The sequence below is a fragment of the Rhinopithecus roxellana genome, chromosome 7 (assembly GCF_007565055.1).
Source record: "Rhinopithecus roxellana isolate Shanxi Qingling chromosome 7, ASM756505v1, whole genome shotgun sequence".
In the NCBI taxonomy this organism is placed as follows: domain Eukaryota; kingdom Metazoa; phylum Chordata; class Mammalia; order Primates; family Cercopithecidae; genus Rhinopithecus; species Rhinopithecus roxellana.
This window is the reverse complement of record NC_044555.1, coordinates 150,853,819-150,868,782: the sequence shown is the minus strand read 5'-3', so window position 1 is coordinate 150,868,782 and position 14,964 is coordinate 150,853,819. Positions and strand designations below refer to the sequence as shown.

At 42.7% G+C, this 14,964-nt stretch overlaps 1 protein-coding gene across 3 annotated transcripts in view; it reads left to right on the top strand.

Annotated features, from left to right (window-relative positions):
* Positions 1-10,956, top strand: part of TRMT2B (tRNA methyltransferase 2 homolog B) — a 41,423-nt gene extending 30,467 nt beyond the window's left edge. For 2 of the 3 annotated variants that reach the window (XM_010388464.2, XM_030934442.1), the window contains exons 8-13: positions 97-191; positions 840-1,054; positions 1,547-1,648; positions 2,728-2,847; positions 3,061-3,160; positions 9,596-10,956. In XM_010388464.2, the coding sequence (XP_010386766.1) occupies positions 97-191; positions 840-1,054; positions 1,547-1,648; positions 2,728-2,847; positions 3,061-3,160; positions 9,596-9,722 (759 nt within the window). In that variant the 3' untranslated portion in view covers positions 9,723-10,956. The remainder of the gene's footprint in view (positions 1-96; positions 192-839; positions 1,055-1,546; positions 1,649-2,727; positions 2,848-3,060; positions 3,161-9,595) is intronic. The other variant, XR_004058403.1, reaches the window with a different exon arrangement.
* The last annotated feature ends 4,008 nt before the right edge of the window (positions 10,957-14,964 follow it).

Here is a 14,964-nt window from a genome sequence, read left to right as displayed (position 1 = left end):
TGTCTGATTACTGCAGGGCTGATTACTATAGAGCTTAGAGAGAAAATTTGTCAGAGATGAGTCTTTGCTTAACTGCTAATTTTGTGGTCTGGGCAGGAGGAGCTCCATGTTCAGAAGGAGAGTGTAAAGGAATTTTTCATCAGAGGTCCTGGAGCAGCCTGTGACTTGACCTCACTTTACTTCCAGGAAAGGTAAACCTGAGACAGCCAAATAGGCTGATGGCTTGCCAGACTCTTGGTTTATGGATTGCTGATGCGGGGTTGCTGATTGATGGTGGAGGATATTGGCTAAATGGTTCTGGCCCTTGTACACCAGCCGGGTCTGGGAACACAGGCCAGAATGTAGATGTGAGAGTGTCCACATGGACTTTCATCCCCTGATGGGGAAACCCTTGCAGAGCTCTCAGGGCCATGGCAGGGACTGTGTCTCCTAGCTGAGATGCTGGGGCCTCCCTGTCTACCCAACCACTAGGGATGTGATGGTCTGCCATTTCAAGATGCTTTCTTTTTTTTTTTCTTTTTTTTCTGAGACTGAGTCTCGCTCTGTTACCCAGGCTGGAGGACAGTAGTGCAATCTTGGCTCACTGCAACCTCCACCTGCCGAGTTCAAGTGATTCTTCTACTGCAGCCTCCTGAGTAGCTGGGATTACAGGCATGTACCACCACACCTGGCTAATTTTTGGATTTTCAGTAGAGACGGGGTTTCACCATGTTGGCCAGGCTGGTCTCAAACTCCTGACCTTAGGTGATCCCCCCGCCTCGGCCTCCCAAAGTGCTGGGATTACAGGTGTGAGCCACCATGCGCAGCTCAAGATGCTTTCTTCTTTTATTCTTTTCCAGTACCATGACCCGTTGTAGCCATCAGCAGTCTCCCTATCAGCTTCTGTTTGGGGAACCCTACATCTTTGAAGAACTTCTGAGCTTGAAGATCCGCATCTCTCCAGATGCCTTTTTCCAGATTAACACTGCTGGTGCAGAGATGCTGTATCGGACTGTGGGGGAGCTGACTGGAGTGAACTCTGACACCATCCTTCTTGATATCTGCTGTGGAACTGGCAAGTGGAAGTCCAGGGCAGAATCTGCATGCTGCTCAGCTCCCAGGGCCCTTGTAGCTTGCAGAGGTCGGGGAGAGGTAGTGGTAGTGGTGCAGGCATAATCTTATTGGTCTAAAACCCTAAAATTGCAGCCAAGTGTGGTTGCTCATACGTGTTATCCCAACACTTTGTGAGGCAAGGCAGGAGGATTGGTTGAGCCCAGGAGTTAGAGACCAGCCTGGGCAACATAGTGAGACCCCATCTCTACAAAAAAATTAAAAATTGCTGGGCATAGTGACATGAGCTTGTAGTCTTAGCTACTCAGGGGGCTGAGACAGGAGGATTGCTTTAGCCTGGGAGGTCGAGGCTGCAGTGAACTGTGTGCCACTGCACTCCAGCCTAGGCTACAGAGTGAGACCCTGTTTAAAACAAACAAACAAAAAGACAAAAAACAAACTACCACACCCAAACCCTAAAATGCTGCCTTCTTCTTCTTCTCTTTTACTTCTTCAGGTGTGATTGGCCTCTCTCTGGCTCAGCATACATCTCAGGTCCTCGGGATTGAATTGGTGGAGCAGGCAGTGGAGGATGCAAGATGGACTGCAGCCTTCAATGGTACACAGTTTACAGTCTGTGTAGAAATTAAGGGATGCAGTTGTTTCCGTCCTATGGAAAGAATTGTGTGGGAAAGGACAACTACTGTATCCCTGACCCACAGGGAGGAAGGGAGGGAATTCTGGAGTGGTCAGAATGGTTTTCTGGAATAGATCCTCATGGTTTTCTGGAATAGGTACCAATATCTAACGTTTTTCCTATCCAGAAGAGGAGCCTAAGGGAAGGTACATGTCTAGCTGATAGGAAGAAAAGTTGCAAAACTTTGGACAGAATAGAAGAATCTCCTTGACATTAGACTCATGAGGCCTTATAGCATAATACAATAGGTTTCAAACCTATATTTTCAGCAAGAAAACCTTTTCTTCAAACACAGTCTTCTGTAAAACTGCCATATAGAAAATAGATCATCTTGCTCCCACTACTTCACCTCCAGAATGCTCCTGAGGCATTTGGTGAAAATGTCTGATATAGCAGGAAGAGCACTTGAGCAAAAGTCAAGATTCTCATCTTAGTATAGGTCTTTACATGCTATGTGAGTTGTAAAGTTGTAAAATAGCAGGCATGGTGGCTTACACCTGTAATTCCAGCACTTTGGGAGGCTGAGGAGGGTGGATCACAAGGTCAGGAGTTCAAGACCAGCCTGGCCAAGATGGTAAAACCCTGTCTCTACTAAAAAATACAAAAATTAGCCGGTCATGGTGGCAGGTGCCTATAATCCAAGCTACTCGGGAGGGTGAGGCAGAGAATTGCTTGAACCCGGGAGGTGGAGGTTGTAGTGTGCCGAGATCGCGCCACTGCACTCCAGTCTGGGCAACAGAGCGAGACTCCATCTCAAGAGAAAAAAAAAAGTGTAAACACTAGTTGCTCAAGCTGAAAGGCTTACTGAGATATTCCAAGGGAAAGTACTTTGGAAAAAATGAAGCGGGTCTGTCCAAAAACACTTCTTTCCTTGTTACTTGGAGTGATGCTAGATCCAAAGGGAAGATGGCAGAGCCCTTGGCTCCTGTGCATTTCTGTGAAGCTGAAGCTTTCCCCCACTGCTGGGCTTGAGTTATGTCATGTGGGCCTGTCTTCCATAGGCATCACCAACTCTGAATTTCACACTGGTCGAGCAGAGAAGATTTTGCCAGGGCTACTAAAGTCAAAGGAAGATGGACAGTCAATTGTTGCTGTGGTGAATCCAGCCCGTGCCGGACTGCGTAAGGATGAACAGCTATTTTGATGTTCCCAGTATTATCCACCAACTTTGGTTCTTCTTTTCCACACCATGCTACGGGTACTCCCAGTGGGCTGGCTCTGAACCTGTTTCCCCTCTATTTCTAATCAATCCTGAGTTCTGGTCAGTGGGAGGTTTGTGATAACAGAGACCATAGTAGTTAATTATACTAATAGCAAGGTGTTTCTTCCTTCAGATTACAAGGTGATTCAAGCCATTCGAAACTGCAGGGCCATCCGCACGCTAGTTTTTGTTTCCTGCAAGCTCCATGGTGAATCCACTAGGAATGTCATTGAGTAAGTCATGACTTCTGTTTAAAATTTTTTGTTCTGATTATCAAAGTCATTCATGCTTATCGTGCACACAGTTGGAAAGTGATTTGAGCTTTCAAGTCATGAGAAGTGTAAAGAAACAGAAACAAAAAAAATACCACCTTCAATACTCAATTACAGGGCTGGGTCAGGAATGAGGCAAGTCAAGTACCTAGTTTGGGTGCAAAATTTAAGAATGTGTCAGCTGGGTGTGGTGGCTCACGCCTGTAATCCTAGCACTTTGGGAGGCCGAGGTGGGTGGATTGCCTGAGCTCAGGAGTTCAAGACTAGCCTGGGCAATGCAGTGAAACCCCATGTCTACTATAAAAATACAGAAAATTAGCCAGGCATGGTTTGTGCGCCTGTCATCCCAGCCACTTGGGAGGTTGAGACAGGAGAATTGCTTGAACCTGGGAGGCAGAGGTTGCAGTGAGCCAAGATCGTGCCATTGCACTCCAGCCTGGGCAACAGAGAGAGACTCCATCTCAAAAAAAAAAAAAAAAAAAATGTTAAAAATCTCAGCAATCAAGATATTTTTTGTTTGTTTATTTCTATTCCACTACAGCTTTTTTTAATGGCTAAATTTTTAATGCAATATTTTCTTTTCTTTTGAGACAGAGTCTCACTCTGTCACCCAGGTTGAGCACAGTGGTATAGTCATGACTCACTGAAGTCTTGACCTCCTGGGCTCATGAGATCCTCCTGCCTCAGCCTCCCAAGTAGCTGAGACTACAGGTGCACACTACCACACCTGGCTAATTTTTAATTTTTTTTGTAGAGACAAGGTCTCACTATGTTGCCCAGGCTTGTCTCAAACTCCTGGGTGCAAGTGATCCTCCTGCGTCGGCCTACCAAAGTGTCTGGCTAAATTTTTTGATTTTTTTAATAGAGACGAAATCTCACTATGTTGCCCAGGCTGGTCTTGAGCTCCTGTGCTCATGTGATCCTCCTGCCTTGGCCTCCCAAAGTGCTGAGATAACAGGCGTAAGCCACCATGTCTGGCCCAATATTTTCAAATATCAAAATTCATCCAACATAATTCATGATGAACAAAATATTACATTTTTTTTTTTAAAAGGTGGGAAAGGTGGGATCTGCCCTTCTACTTGTTGAACCCCGCCTCACTGCCTTACCTGAATTCTGGCTTCGGTTCCAATAAACCTTATAAAAGCAAGTGGCTAGCCTGTAGGCTGCTGTTTTCCGATTTGATATTCTAAAATATCGCATCAAAACATTCGATTACTGAGTTTTTTGGCACCCTATTAAATTTTTCACCAGATGCAAGTGCCTTTCACTTCACTCTAGTTCTGACCCTGGTCAGCTATTTTGATTTTTGAAATCTTTACATTTTGTAATCTTTTTCTCTCTCACTTTTTACTATAAGTAATATAATTTATTTGTAACATTGAAGCAACATAGACAGGTATAAAGTACAGATTATATGTTTGAATAAAACAAATGAGAATTAAAAATTATATAATCATTATATGTCAATGTATAAAAAACTAAGTGATTTGAACTTTCAAGTCATGAGCTAGAAAAAGAACAATAAACCCAAAGGAAACTGAAGGAAGAACTCAATAATGATTTTAAAAATCCATAAATTAACGACTTATAAAACAAAAAAAGCCTGTAGATTTGATGAGAAAGCAAGAAGGTGTTATTGGAAGAAAAAAATTAAATAAATAAGCCTAATCAACAATATTAAGGGGCAAAACACAAAAATATAGTCTTAAATGAGAAAGAGAGCATAACTATAGGAAGAAATTTTTTTTCCCCCCGAGACGGAGTCTTGCTCTGTTGCCCAGGCTGGAGTGCAGTGGCGTGATCTTGGCTCACTGCAACCTCTGACTCTCGGATTCAAGCAACTCTCCTACCTCAGCCTCCTGAGTAGCTGGAATTACAGGCATGTGCCACACACCTGGCTAATTTTTGTATTCTTAGTAGAGACAGGGTTTCACCATGTTGGCCAGGCTGGTCTTGAACTTTTGACCTCGTGACCCACCCGCCTTGGCCTCCCAAAGTGTTGGGATTACAGGCGTGAGCCACTGTGCCCGGCATGGTATGCAAATTAATAAGACTATTGAAAAAAAATCATTAATTTATGCATGATGAAAAGCACTGTAAGCAAAGACAGGAGACAGCATACAAACTGGAATAAAATTTGCAGTTCACATCACAAAGACTTTTTTCCTTAATCTAAGAAACTCCTAGAAATTGGTAAGCCGAGACTGCACCACTATACTCTAGCAGCCAATAGAAAAATGAACCGAGGATATGAAAAGGCAGTATTATAAAGGTATTTACAAAATATGAGAGGATGCTGTCTCTCTCATAATGATAGAAATGCAAATTAGAAGTACCCTGAGATACTTCTTTTTATACCTCAGATTGACAAAAGTACAAAAGCTTGATAATGCACTATTGGTAATAATAAGGGAAAATAATTCTAAAAAAATGAGTTGTGTAAATTGAGTACTAACCCTATGTAAATTGGTACTATCCCTATGGAGGGAAATTTAGTAATATAGATTAAAATGACAAATGTATATATACCCTTTCACATGGTAATTCCATTCCTGAGGTTTTATCCTATAGATACACTCACACACATAAAATGACATATATACAAAGTTAGTCATTGCAATATTTAACAGGAAAAGTTGAAATACTCCCAAAGTCCATTAGTGGGGAACTGGTTAAATCAACTATGCCACATCCATTCGATAAAACACTACACTGCTATAAAAAATGCAGATGTTGTCTATGTTCTGATAATAGATCTCTAAGGCATTTTTAAAAAATAATAGCTTTATTGAGATACAACTTTATGAGATACAATAGCTTTATGAGATACAATCATACAATTCAACTTTTTTTTTTTTTCCTAAAGAGATGAGGTTTTGCTGTGTTGCTCAAGCTGGCCTTGAACTTTTAGGCTCAAGCAGTCCTCCCGTGTCAACCTCCTAGTAGCTGGGACTACAGGCTGTAGGCTATAGTACTGCCCCCACGTACTTCACCCATTTAAAGTGTACAATTTGGCAATCCCAGCACTTTGGGAGGCGGAGGTGGGCAGATCGCTTGAGCCCAGGAGTTCGAAACCAGCCTGGGCAACATGGTGAAACCCTGTCTCTACTAAAAATACAAAAATTAGCCAGGCGTGGTAACATGCCTATAGTTCCAGCTACTTGGGAGGCTGAGGTGGGTGGATTGCTTGAGCCTCGGGGGTTCAAGGCTGCATGCAGTGAGCTGTGATCACTCAACTTCACTCCAGCCTGGGCAATACAGGGAAATCCTGTTTCAATTAAAAAAAAAAGTCAGTATGTGCATATGGTAGAAAAAAATTCAAATACACCAGACACAGTGACTCATGCGTGTATTCCCAGCTACTCAGGAGGGAGAGTTGGGAAGATCACTTGAGTCTAGTAGTTCAAGGCTGCAGTGAGCTCTGATTGTACCACTGCGCTCCAGCCTTGGTGATAGAGTGAGACCCCATCTCTAAAACAGTAAAAAGAGAGAGAGAGAGAGAGAAAATTCAAATAATACAAAAGAATATAGGGTAAAATGAGTTTCTTACTCATGATCCCTAGTCTTTCAGATGTCACCACTCTGAGCAGTTTCTTGTGTGGACTACCAGAGATATTCTGTGACACTACAAGCATGAGTGCATGTGTGTGCACACGTATGTGTGTACATACTATCTCTCCTCTTTAATCAAACGAGTAGAAGCAAACTATAAGCACTATTCTACATGATGCTTTTTTAGGGGGGAAGGTGGGGGGGATGGAGTCTTGCTCTGTTGCCCAGGCTGGAGTGCAGTGGTGCAATCACAGTTCCCTGCAGCCTTGACCTCCTGGGCTCAAGCAATCCTTCCATCTCAGCCTCCTAAGTAGCTGAGACTAAATAAGTAGTCTCATTTGCGGGAGTGCAGTGGCATGGTCTCGGCTCACTACAGCCTCCGCCTCCCAGATTCAAGCGATTCTCCTGCCTCAGCCTCCTGAGTAGCTGGGATTACAGGTATGTGCCACCACGCCCAGCCAATTTTTGTATTTTTAGTAGAGACAGGGTTTCACCTTGTTGGCCAGGCTGGTCTTGAACTCCTGACCTCAGGTGATCCACCCACCTTGGCCTCCCAAAGTGTTAGGATTACAGGTGTGAGCCACCACGCTCAGCCTTCATGACATTTTCCAATTAGTTACTGCCAATCTGGTGTACAGCTACCTTACTCTATTATTAGTTTTATTCATTTTTTAGTTGGTTCTCACATTGTTGTGGCAGCTGACCATATGATCACCATGTATAAAAATAATTCTGTCCCTCTCCTTCTAATACTCATTTTTTCCTTTTGCTTATTATATTGGATAAGAAAATGTTCCATTGTAGATGTGATAGGGAATATTTTTGTTGTGTATTTGATTATAATGGGACAATGCTATCTAAACTACGATCTTGTGTCACATAATAACATTTCAGTCAACAATGGACTGCATATATGATGTTGGTCCCATAAGATTATAATGGAGCTGACAGGGCACGATGGCTCACGCCTGTAATCCCAGCACTTCAGAAGGCTGAGGTGGGCGGGTCACTTGAGGTCAGGAGTTTAAGACCAGCCTGGCCAACATGGTGAAACCCCATCTCTACTAAAATACAAAAATTAGCTGGGTGTGGTGGTCATGTGTGCCTGTAATCCCAGCTATTTGGGAGACTGAGGCAGGAGAATCGCTTGAATCCAGGAGGCGGAGGTTGCAATGAGACAAGATTGTGCCACTGTACTCCAGCCTGGGTGATAGAGCAAGACTCCATCTCAAAAAAAAAGAAAAAATTATAATGGAGCTGAAAAATTCCTATGGCCTAGTGACATCATAGCTGTTGTAACGTTTAGCACATGGGTTACTTACATGTTTGTGGTCATGCTGGTGTAAACAAATTTATTGTGCTGTCAGTAGGTCTGTTTACATCAGCATCACCACTTATAAAATTAAGTACGTATAGTTATCTATAGTACATAATACTTGATAATAAATGACTGTGTTACTGGTTTATATACTTACTATACTGTACTTTTATTATTTTAGCAGATACTCCTTCTACTTATTTTTTTAAAGTTAACTGCAAAACAGCCTCAGGCAGATCCTTCAGGAGGTATTCCAGAAGAAGGCATTGTTATCACAGGAGATGACAGCTCCATGTATGTTATTGCCCCTGAAGACCTTCTAGTGGGACGAGATGTGGAGGTGCAAAACAGTGATATTGACGATCTTGTCCCAGGCTAGAGTACAGTGGTGTGATCTCAGCTCACTGCAACCTCTATCTCCTGGGCTCAAGCCATCCTCCCGCCTCAGCCTCCTGAGTAGCTGGCACTACAGGTGCGAGCCACCATGCCCAGCTAGTTTTTGTGTTTTTTGTAAAGACAGGGTTTTGTCATGTGGCCCCGGCTGGTCTCGAACTCCTGAGCTGAAGCAATCCTCTCACCTCAGCCTTCCAAAGTGCTGGGATTTCAGGCATGAGCCAGCATGTCTGGACCTTACTTTATTTATTTTTTATTTTTTGGTAAAGACAGAGTCTCGCTATGCTGCCCAGGCTGGTATTGAATTCCTGGTTTCAAGTGATCCTCTGGCCTCAGCCCCCAGAGTAGCTAGAAGTACAGGCATGTACTACCACACCCAACTAATTTTAAAATCAGTTAAAATTAAAATTTTGTAGAGATGGGGTCTCACAATGCTGTCCAGGTTGACCAGTTTTTCTACTATATTTTTACAGTACTTTTTAATGTTTAGATACATAAATACTTACCACTGTGTTATAGTTGTCTACAGTATTCAGTACAGTAACATGCTGTACAGATTTGTAGCTGAGGAGAAATAGGCTATAGCGTATAGTCTAGATGTGTAGTAGGCTCTGTCATCTAGATATGTATAAGTATGCTCTATTATGTTCACACAATGAAGAAATTGCCTAACGATGCAATTTTCAGAATGTACACCCATTGTTAAGTGATGCATGACTGTATTGAATGTTATCCAGGCAAACAAATACTCTTCTACTTTGCTGGTTTGGATGTAAAGTGGTACAACCCTTTTTAGAACAGTTTGGTGGTTATGTATCTTAAGGCCTTATAAACATACAGGCTCTTCAGCTCCAACCAAATATGTATTGAACCCTTATTCTGTGTCACATACTGGGAACACAGAAATGAATATTAAGCAGTGTTTACTTCATTTCTACCCTTAAAAAGGTTATACTTCAGTAAGGTAGATGGTGAAGAAAAACAGTTATATTCAATAAGATAAATGCTGTATAAGAGAAACACAGGGGGCCTGTGGGAACACAGTGGAAGGGCCTCTATTTTAAGCAATTGTACTCCTGTGGGTTCTTCCTTTTATTCCTGGGAACTGATGCTATGTTCTGTTTCTACAGGCTGTGCTGTCGTCCAGACCCTGCTAAGAAGCTCTTAGGCGAGCCCTTTGTCCTGCAGCAAGCTGTCCCTGTGGATTTGTTCCCCCACACCCCACACTGTGAGCTGGTGCTCCTCTTCACTCGATAAGCAGCCTCCTAGAAGACTGCAGGCTATTTGTTAAGGCTGAAGTTTCAGAAACTTTCAGGTTTGGCTTATTGCTACATTGCAGACCCTGGGAGCATTACGGTGGAAACCAACCTTTGGTTTGTGAATAGGAAGAATGTAGTAGGCCTCTGGTCTGAGGCAGACTTTTTTTTTTTATCAGATGGAGTCTCATTCTTGCCCAGGCTGAGTGTCGTGGCATGATCTTGGCTCACTGCAACCTCCGCCTCCTGGGTTCAAGTGATTCTCGTGCCTCAGCTTCCCCAGTAGCTAGGATTACAGGTGCGTGCCACCATGCCTGGCTAATTTTTGTATTTTTAGTAGAGACGGGGTTTCACCATGCTGGCCGGGCTGGTCCCAAACTCCTGACCTCAAGTGATCCACCCACCTTGGCCTCCCAAAGTACTGGGATTATAAGCGTGAGCCACCGCACCCTCTCAAGGCAGACTTAACCTTAGTTTTCAGATTCCCTTTCAATCATGCCCGTTTGCTTGGGTTTGACCACCCCCCACTCGTGGTTCTGTACTGTTTCTTCCTATTGCTGTCAGCCTTGGTTTTAGTTTATAGTCTTGTCTCCTCCATTTGATTCTGCTTATGGTGTGGACAAATGACCTTTTTTTAGCAGCTGGTAATAATTTTACATTGACTGGAGCCTGTGCATTTGCTCAGAGATGCTACAATTTTTAGATATTTCTAAGACTTCTGGATTCATGAGGTAGTTAAGGATTAAAACCAGACACAGTCGAGGTTTTTTAAAGCAGAGTAAGCCATGAAGTGAATACCAGGTGACTGAGTGATCATTAGATGAGATTAATTCTTTTGGGTTTTCTTGGTTTTAAGGCATCTCGAATGCCCCTTGAAAATGTAGTTATCACTGGTGGTGGGCACCTGTAATCCCAGCTATTTGGGAGGCTGAGGCAGGATAATTGCTTGAACCTGGGAGGTGGAGGTTGCAGTGAGCCGAAATCACGCCACTGCACTCCAGCCTGGGTGACAGAGCAAGACACCATCTCAAAAAAAAGAAAAGAAAATGTAGTTGTCCCTAGGAGCAATAGCACCAATTAACTCTCACCAATGGAGGAAGAATTGGTTATTGGAGAGACCCTAAGGGAAAGGAGATTTTCAAAGAGACCGAATACCTATAACTGTGCTGTGTAGTGTGGAGGCAAAAGCTCCAAAATCTAATATAGCATAATAAACTGGATATTGAAAACTGACTATATTTAACATTCTCTAGTCCATGATTTCATCAACTCTGGAATTGTTCTTGGGTACTTGCCCAACAATTTAGATTATGTTTTGATAATCTAAAGGCCTAAGGATGTGTAACTTAGTAAGCGTTGTCTGATTCACAAAGTGATATCTGGTTAACTGGTATTTTTAATTCTTCTTAATCAAACATTCTAGAGAAGCCTCCTTCTTAGAAAAATATGACTGTTAAAGCTACTATATAATGTTTTCTACTCTTTTTTTAGATGGTAGGTCAGGTATAGCCAGAAGAGGAGACACAGGAGAGGCTCAGGAAAACAAAGTCTATTATGCTCACAGGTCCTAGAGACAGGAGACATATTATGCCACATAGGGCTACATGGGAAAGACACCAGGGTAGGCAGGAGGCAGAAGACAGAAGAGGGGAAGGTTTAGGCCACTGCCGTTACTTGAGTTTCCTTGGGAAAGGCAATGCAGGGCAGAGTGAACAGTTTAGGATTGGCTACTTTGAATAAGGTATAGGGGTGCTCCCTAGTTGTCTGGTGCCTGGCTATGGGGTGATTAGGACACTGGAATGTTGTCTCTTGGGGTGTCCATGCCAGATAGAGGGAATATAGCTCTGAATTGGTTAGTTTGTGTATCAAAGAAATCTTCCAGCTGAACCCTTGCTATCTCTAAGAATTATCTAGCCCAAGGAGGAGCAGCCAGAAAGATTTATTTTATTTTTATTTTTTGAGATGGAGCCTCACTCTGTCACACAGGATGGAGTGCAATGGCGTGATCTCAGCTCACTGCAACTTCCGCCTCCCGGTTCAAGTGATTCCTCTGCCTCAGCCTCCTGAGTAGCTGGGATTATAGGCACCTGCCGCCATGCCCAGCTAATTTTTGTATTTTTAGTAGAGACGGGGTTTCACCATGTTGGTCAGACTGGTCTCAAACTCTTGACTTCAGGTGATCCACCTGCCTCAGCCTCCCAAAGTGTTGGTTTATGGTAATCGCATAAATTTTTTCATTTCCTTATTTTTTAATTTTATGCAATGAGTTATATTATTTTTATAACTGAAATTTTCAAAAAAGCATTTTTTTCCATTTATTCCCTATATCAGCAAATGGCAATACCATCTCTATCAATCACTTAAGCCAGAAAACAGAGTTCCTTTTCATTCCTGTATCCAACTACCTATAAGGTAACTTCCTCTTGGATATCTTCTAGATTCTTCAAACTCAATAATCTAATGTTGAATGCTTTCCATCTTTCCCCTAAACGTGTTCTTCCTCCTCTATTCTCAGTCTTTATGAATATAACAATTTACTCAGTCACCCAAGCCAGAGCCTGGGAATGATTTCTGAGTCCTTCTCCTGTACTGTTTGCCCCATCCAATTTTTCACGAAGTCGCCATCCCTGCAGGCTTCCATCATCTGTCTCCAGATTATTGCTGCAATAGTCATCTTCCCAACTGTTGCTGCTTGTATTCACTCTTGCCCCAGTTCATTCTAGCACCATGGCACACACCTGAAATACCAGCTACTGTGGAGGCTGAGGCTGGAGGATTGCTTGAACCCAGGAGTTCAAGACCAGCCTGGACAATATAGCAAGACCTTATCTCTTAAGAAAAAATGCAAATCTCATGTTTCTCCATTACTTAAAATCTGTCATTGGCTTCCTGTTGCTTTTCTTTTATTTAGTTAGTTATTTTGAGACAGGGTCTCAGTCTGTCACCCAGGCTGGAGTGCAGTGGTGCAATCTCAGCTCACTGCAACCTCCACCTCCTGGGTTCAAGCGATTCTCGTGCCTCAACCTCCCAAGTAGCTGGGATAACAGGTGTGTGTCATCATGCCTGGCTCTTTTTTTTTTTTTTTTTTTTTTTTTGTATTTTTAGTAGAGACAGGGTTTCACCTTGTTGACCAGGCTGGTCTCGAACTGCTGACCTCAAATGATCCACCCACCTCGGCCTCCCAAAATGCTGAGATTACAGGTGTGAGCCACTGCACCCAGCCAACTTCCTATTGCTTTTAAAATAAAGTCCAACATTATTGATGAAGCTTAAAGGCCACTTCATAATCCGAAGAACTCCATTTCTCTAGATATATTGGATTCCTTTCCCTGAAAAGCAGAAAGTTCTTTCATTCTGGTCCTTTTCACATTCTGTTTCTTCAGCTTGGAGTATTCTTTTCCCTAACTCTTCTGACTTAACTCTACTCACCTTTCTGTTTTTAACTTAAATATTCCTCCCTGAAGGAATATTTAATGAATAAATATAGGATTGGCTCTGGCAAATCAACTTCCTCATAATTTTGTTACTTGTTTATGGTTATACCCTCAGAGATATTGCGGGTTTGGTTCCAGATTGCCACAACATAGTGAATATCTCAATAAAGCAAGTAACATGAACTTTATGGTTTCTCAGTGCATATAAACATTGCTTATACTATAGTCTATTAAGTGTGCGATATCATTACATCTAAAAAAACCAGTGTATGTACCTCAATTAAAGTGTACTTTATTGCTTTAAAAATGCTAAAAATCATCTGAGTCTTCAGTGAGTCATATATTTTTGTTGTTGTTGTTAAGACAGGGTCTTGCTTTGTTACCCAGGCTGTAGTGCAGTAGCGCTATCATGGCTCACTGCCACCTTGAACTCCTGGGCTCAAGGGATCCTCCTGTCTCAGCCTCCCAAGTAGCTGGTACTACACGTGTTTGCCACCATGCCTGACTATTTTTTAATTTTTCTGTAGTGATGAGATCTCACCATCTTGCTCCGGCTGGTCTCAAACTCCTGGGCTCAAGCAATCCTCCCAGCTTGGCCTCCCAAAGTGCTGGGATTACAGGCATGAGCCACCGCGCCCGGCCAACTCTTCATCTTTAGATGGAGATACTTCATCTATCTGTATAAGGTATACAAATACATGTATACCTTATACATCTATCTTCTAAGCATAAGGACATTTTTCTACATAACCATAATATGAGTTCAACTAAGAAAATTAGCAGTACCTCACTAATCTTCACTAATGTCATCTAATGTAGTCCAGTGCTTCTTGAGGTGTGATCTGGAGACTGCCTGATGTTTCACAAGGAGATAAGGAGTTTATACCAAAGTATATATCATAGTACCACATTCTTTTTCTTTTTCTTTTTTTTTTTTTTGAGATGGAGTCTCACTCTGTCACCCAGGCTGGAGTGCAGCAGCACGATCTCAGCTCACTGCAACCTCTGCCTCCTGGGTCCAAGTCGTTTCTCCTGCCTCAGTCTCCTGAGAAGCTGGGAATACAGGTGCATGCTACCACACCGGGTTGATTTTTGTATTTTTAGTAGAGATGGGGTTTCACCATGTTGGCCAGGCTGGTCTTGAACTCCTGACCTCAGGTGATCCACCCACCTTGGCCTCCCAAAGTGCTGAGATTACAGGCGTGAGCCACTGCACCTGGCCTGCATTCTTTTTTCTTTCCTTTTCCTTTTCTTTTCCTTTTTCCTTTTTCCTTTCCTTTCCTTTCCTTCTCCTTTTTCTTTTCTTCTTTTTCTTTTCTTTTTCTTTCTTTTTTTTTTTTTTTTGAGTGAGAGTCTTGCTCTGTCACCCGGGCTGGAGTGCAGTGGTGCAGTCTTGGCTCACTGCAACCTCTGCCTCCTGGGCTCAAGCAATTCTCGTGCCTCAGCCTCCCATGTAGCTGGGATTATAGGCATGCGCCATCATGCCTGGCTAATTATTTTTTGTATTTTTAGTAGAGATGGGGTTTCACCATGTTGGCCAGGCTGGTCTTGAACTACTGAGCTAAAGTTATCTGCCTGTCTCGGCCTCCCAAAGTGCCAGAGTATCACATTCTTTATCAAAAAAGTCTTTTTCAAAAAAAAAAAAAAAAAAAAAGACACCTGAATTAAACAGTGTACTGACTTAGTGACATTGTTCATTTACATCTGTGGACTGGCAGGGTAGCACTACTTTACATTCAGTTGCCCCAACTGTCCCCAAAATGTTTTTTATGGCCAATTCACATGTTACATTTGGTGGTTGTGTCTGTG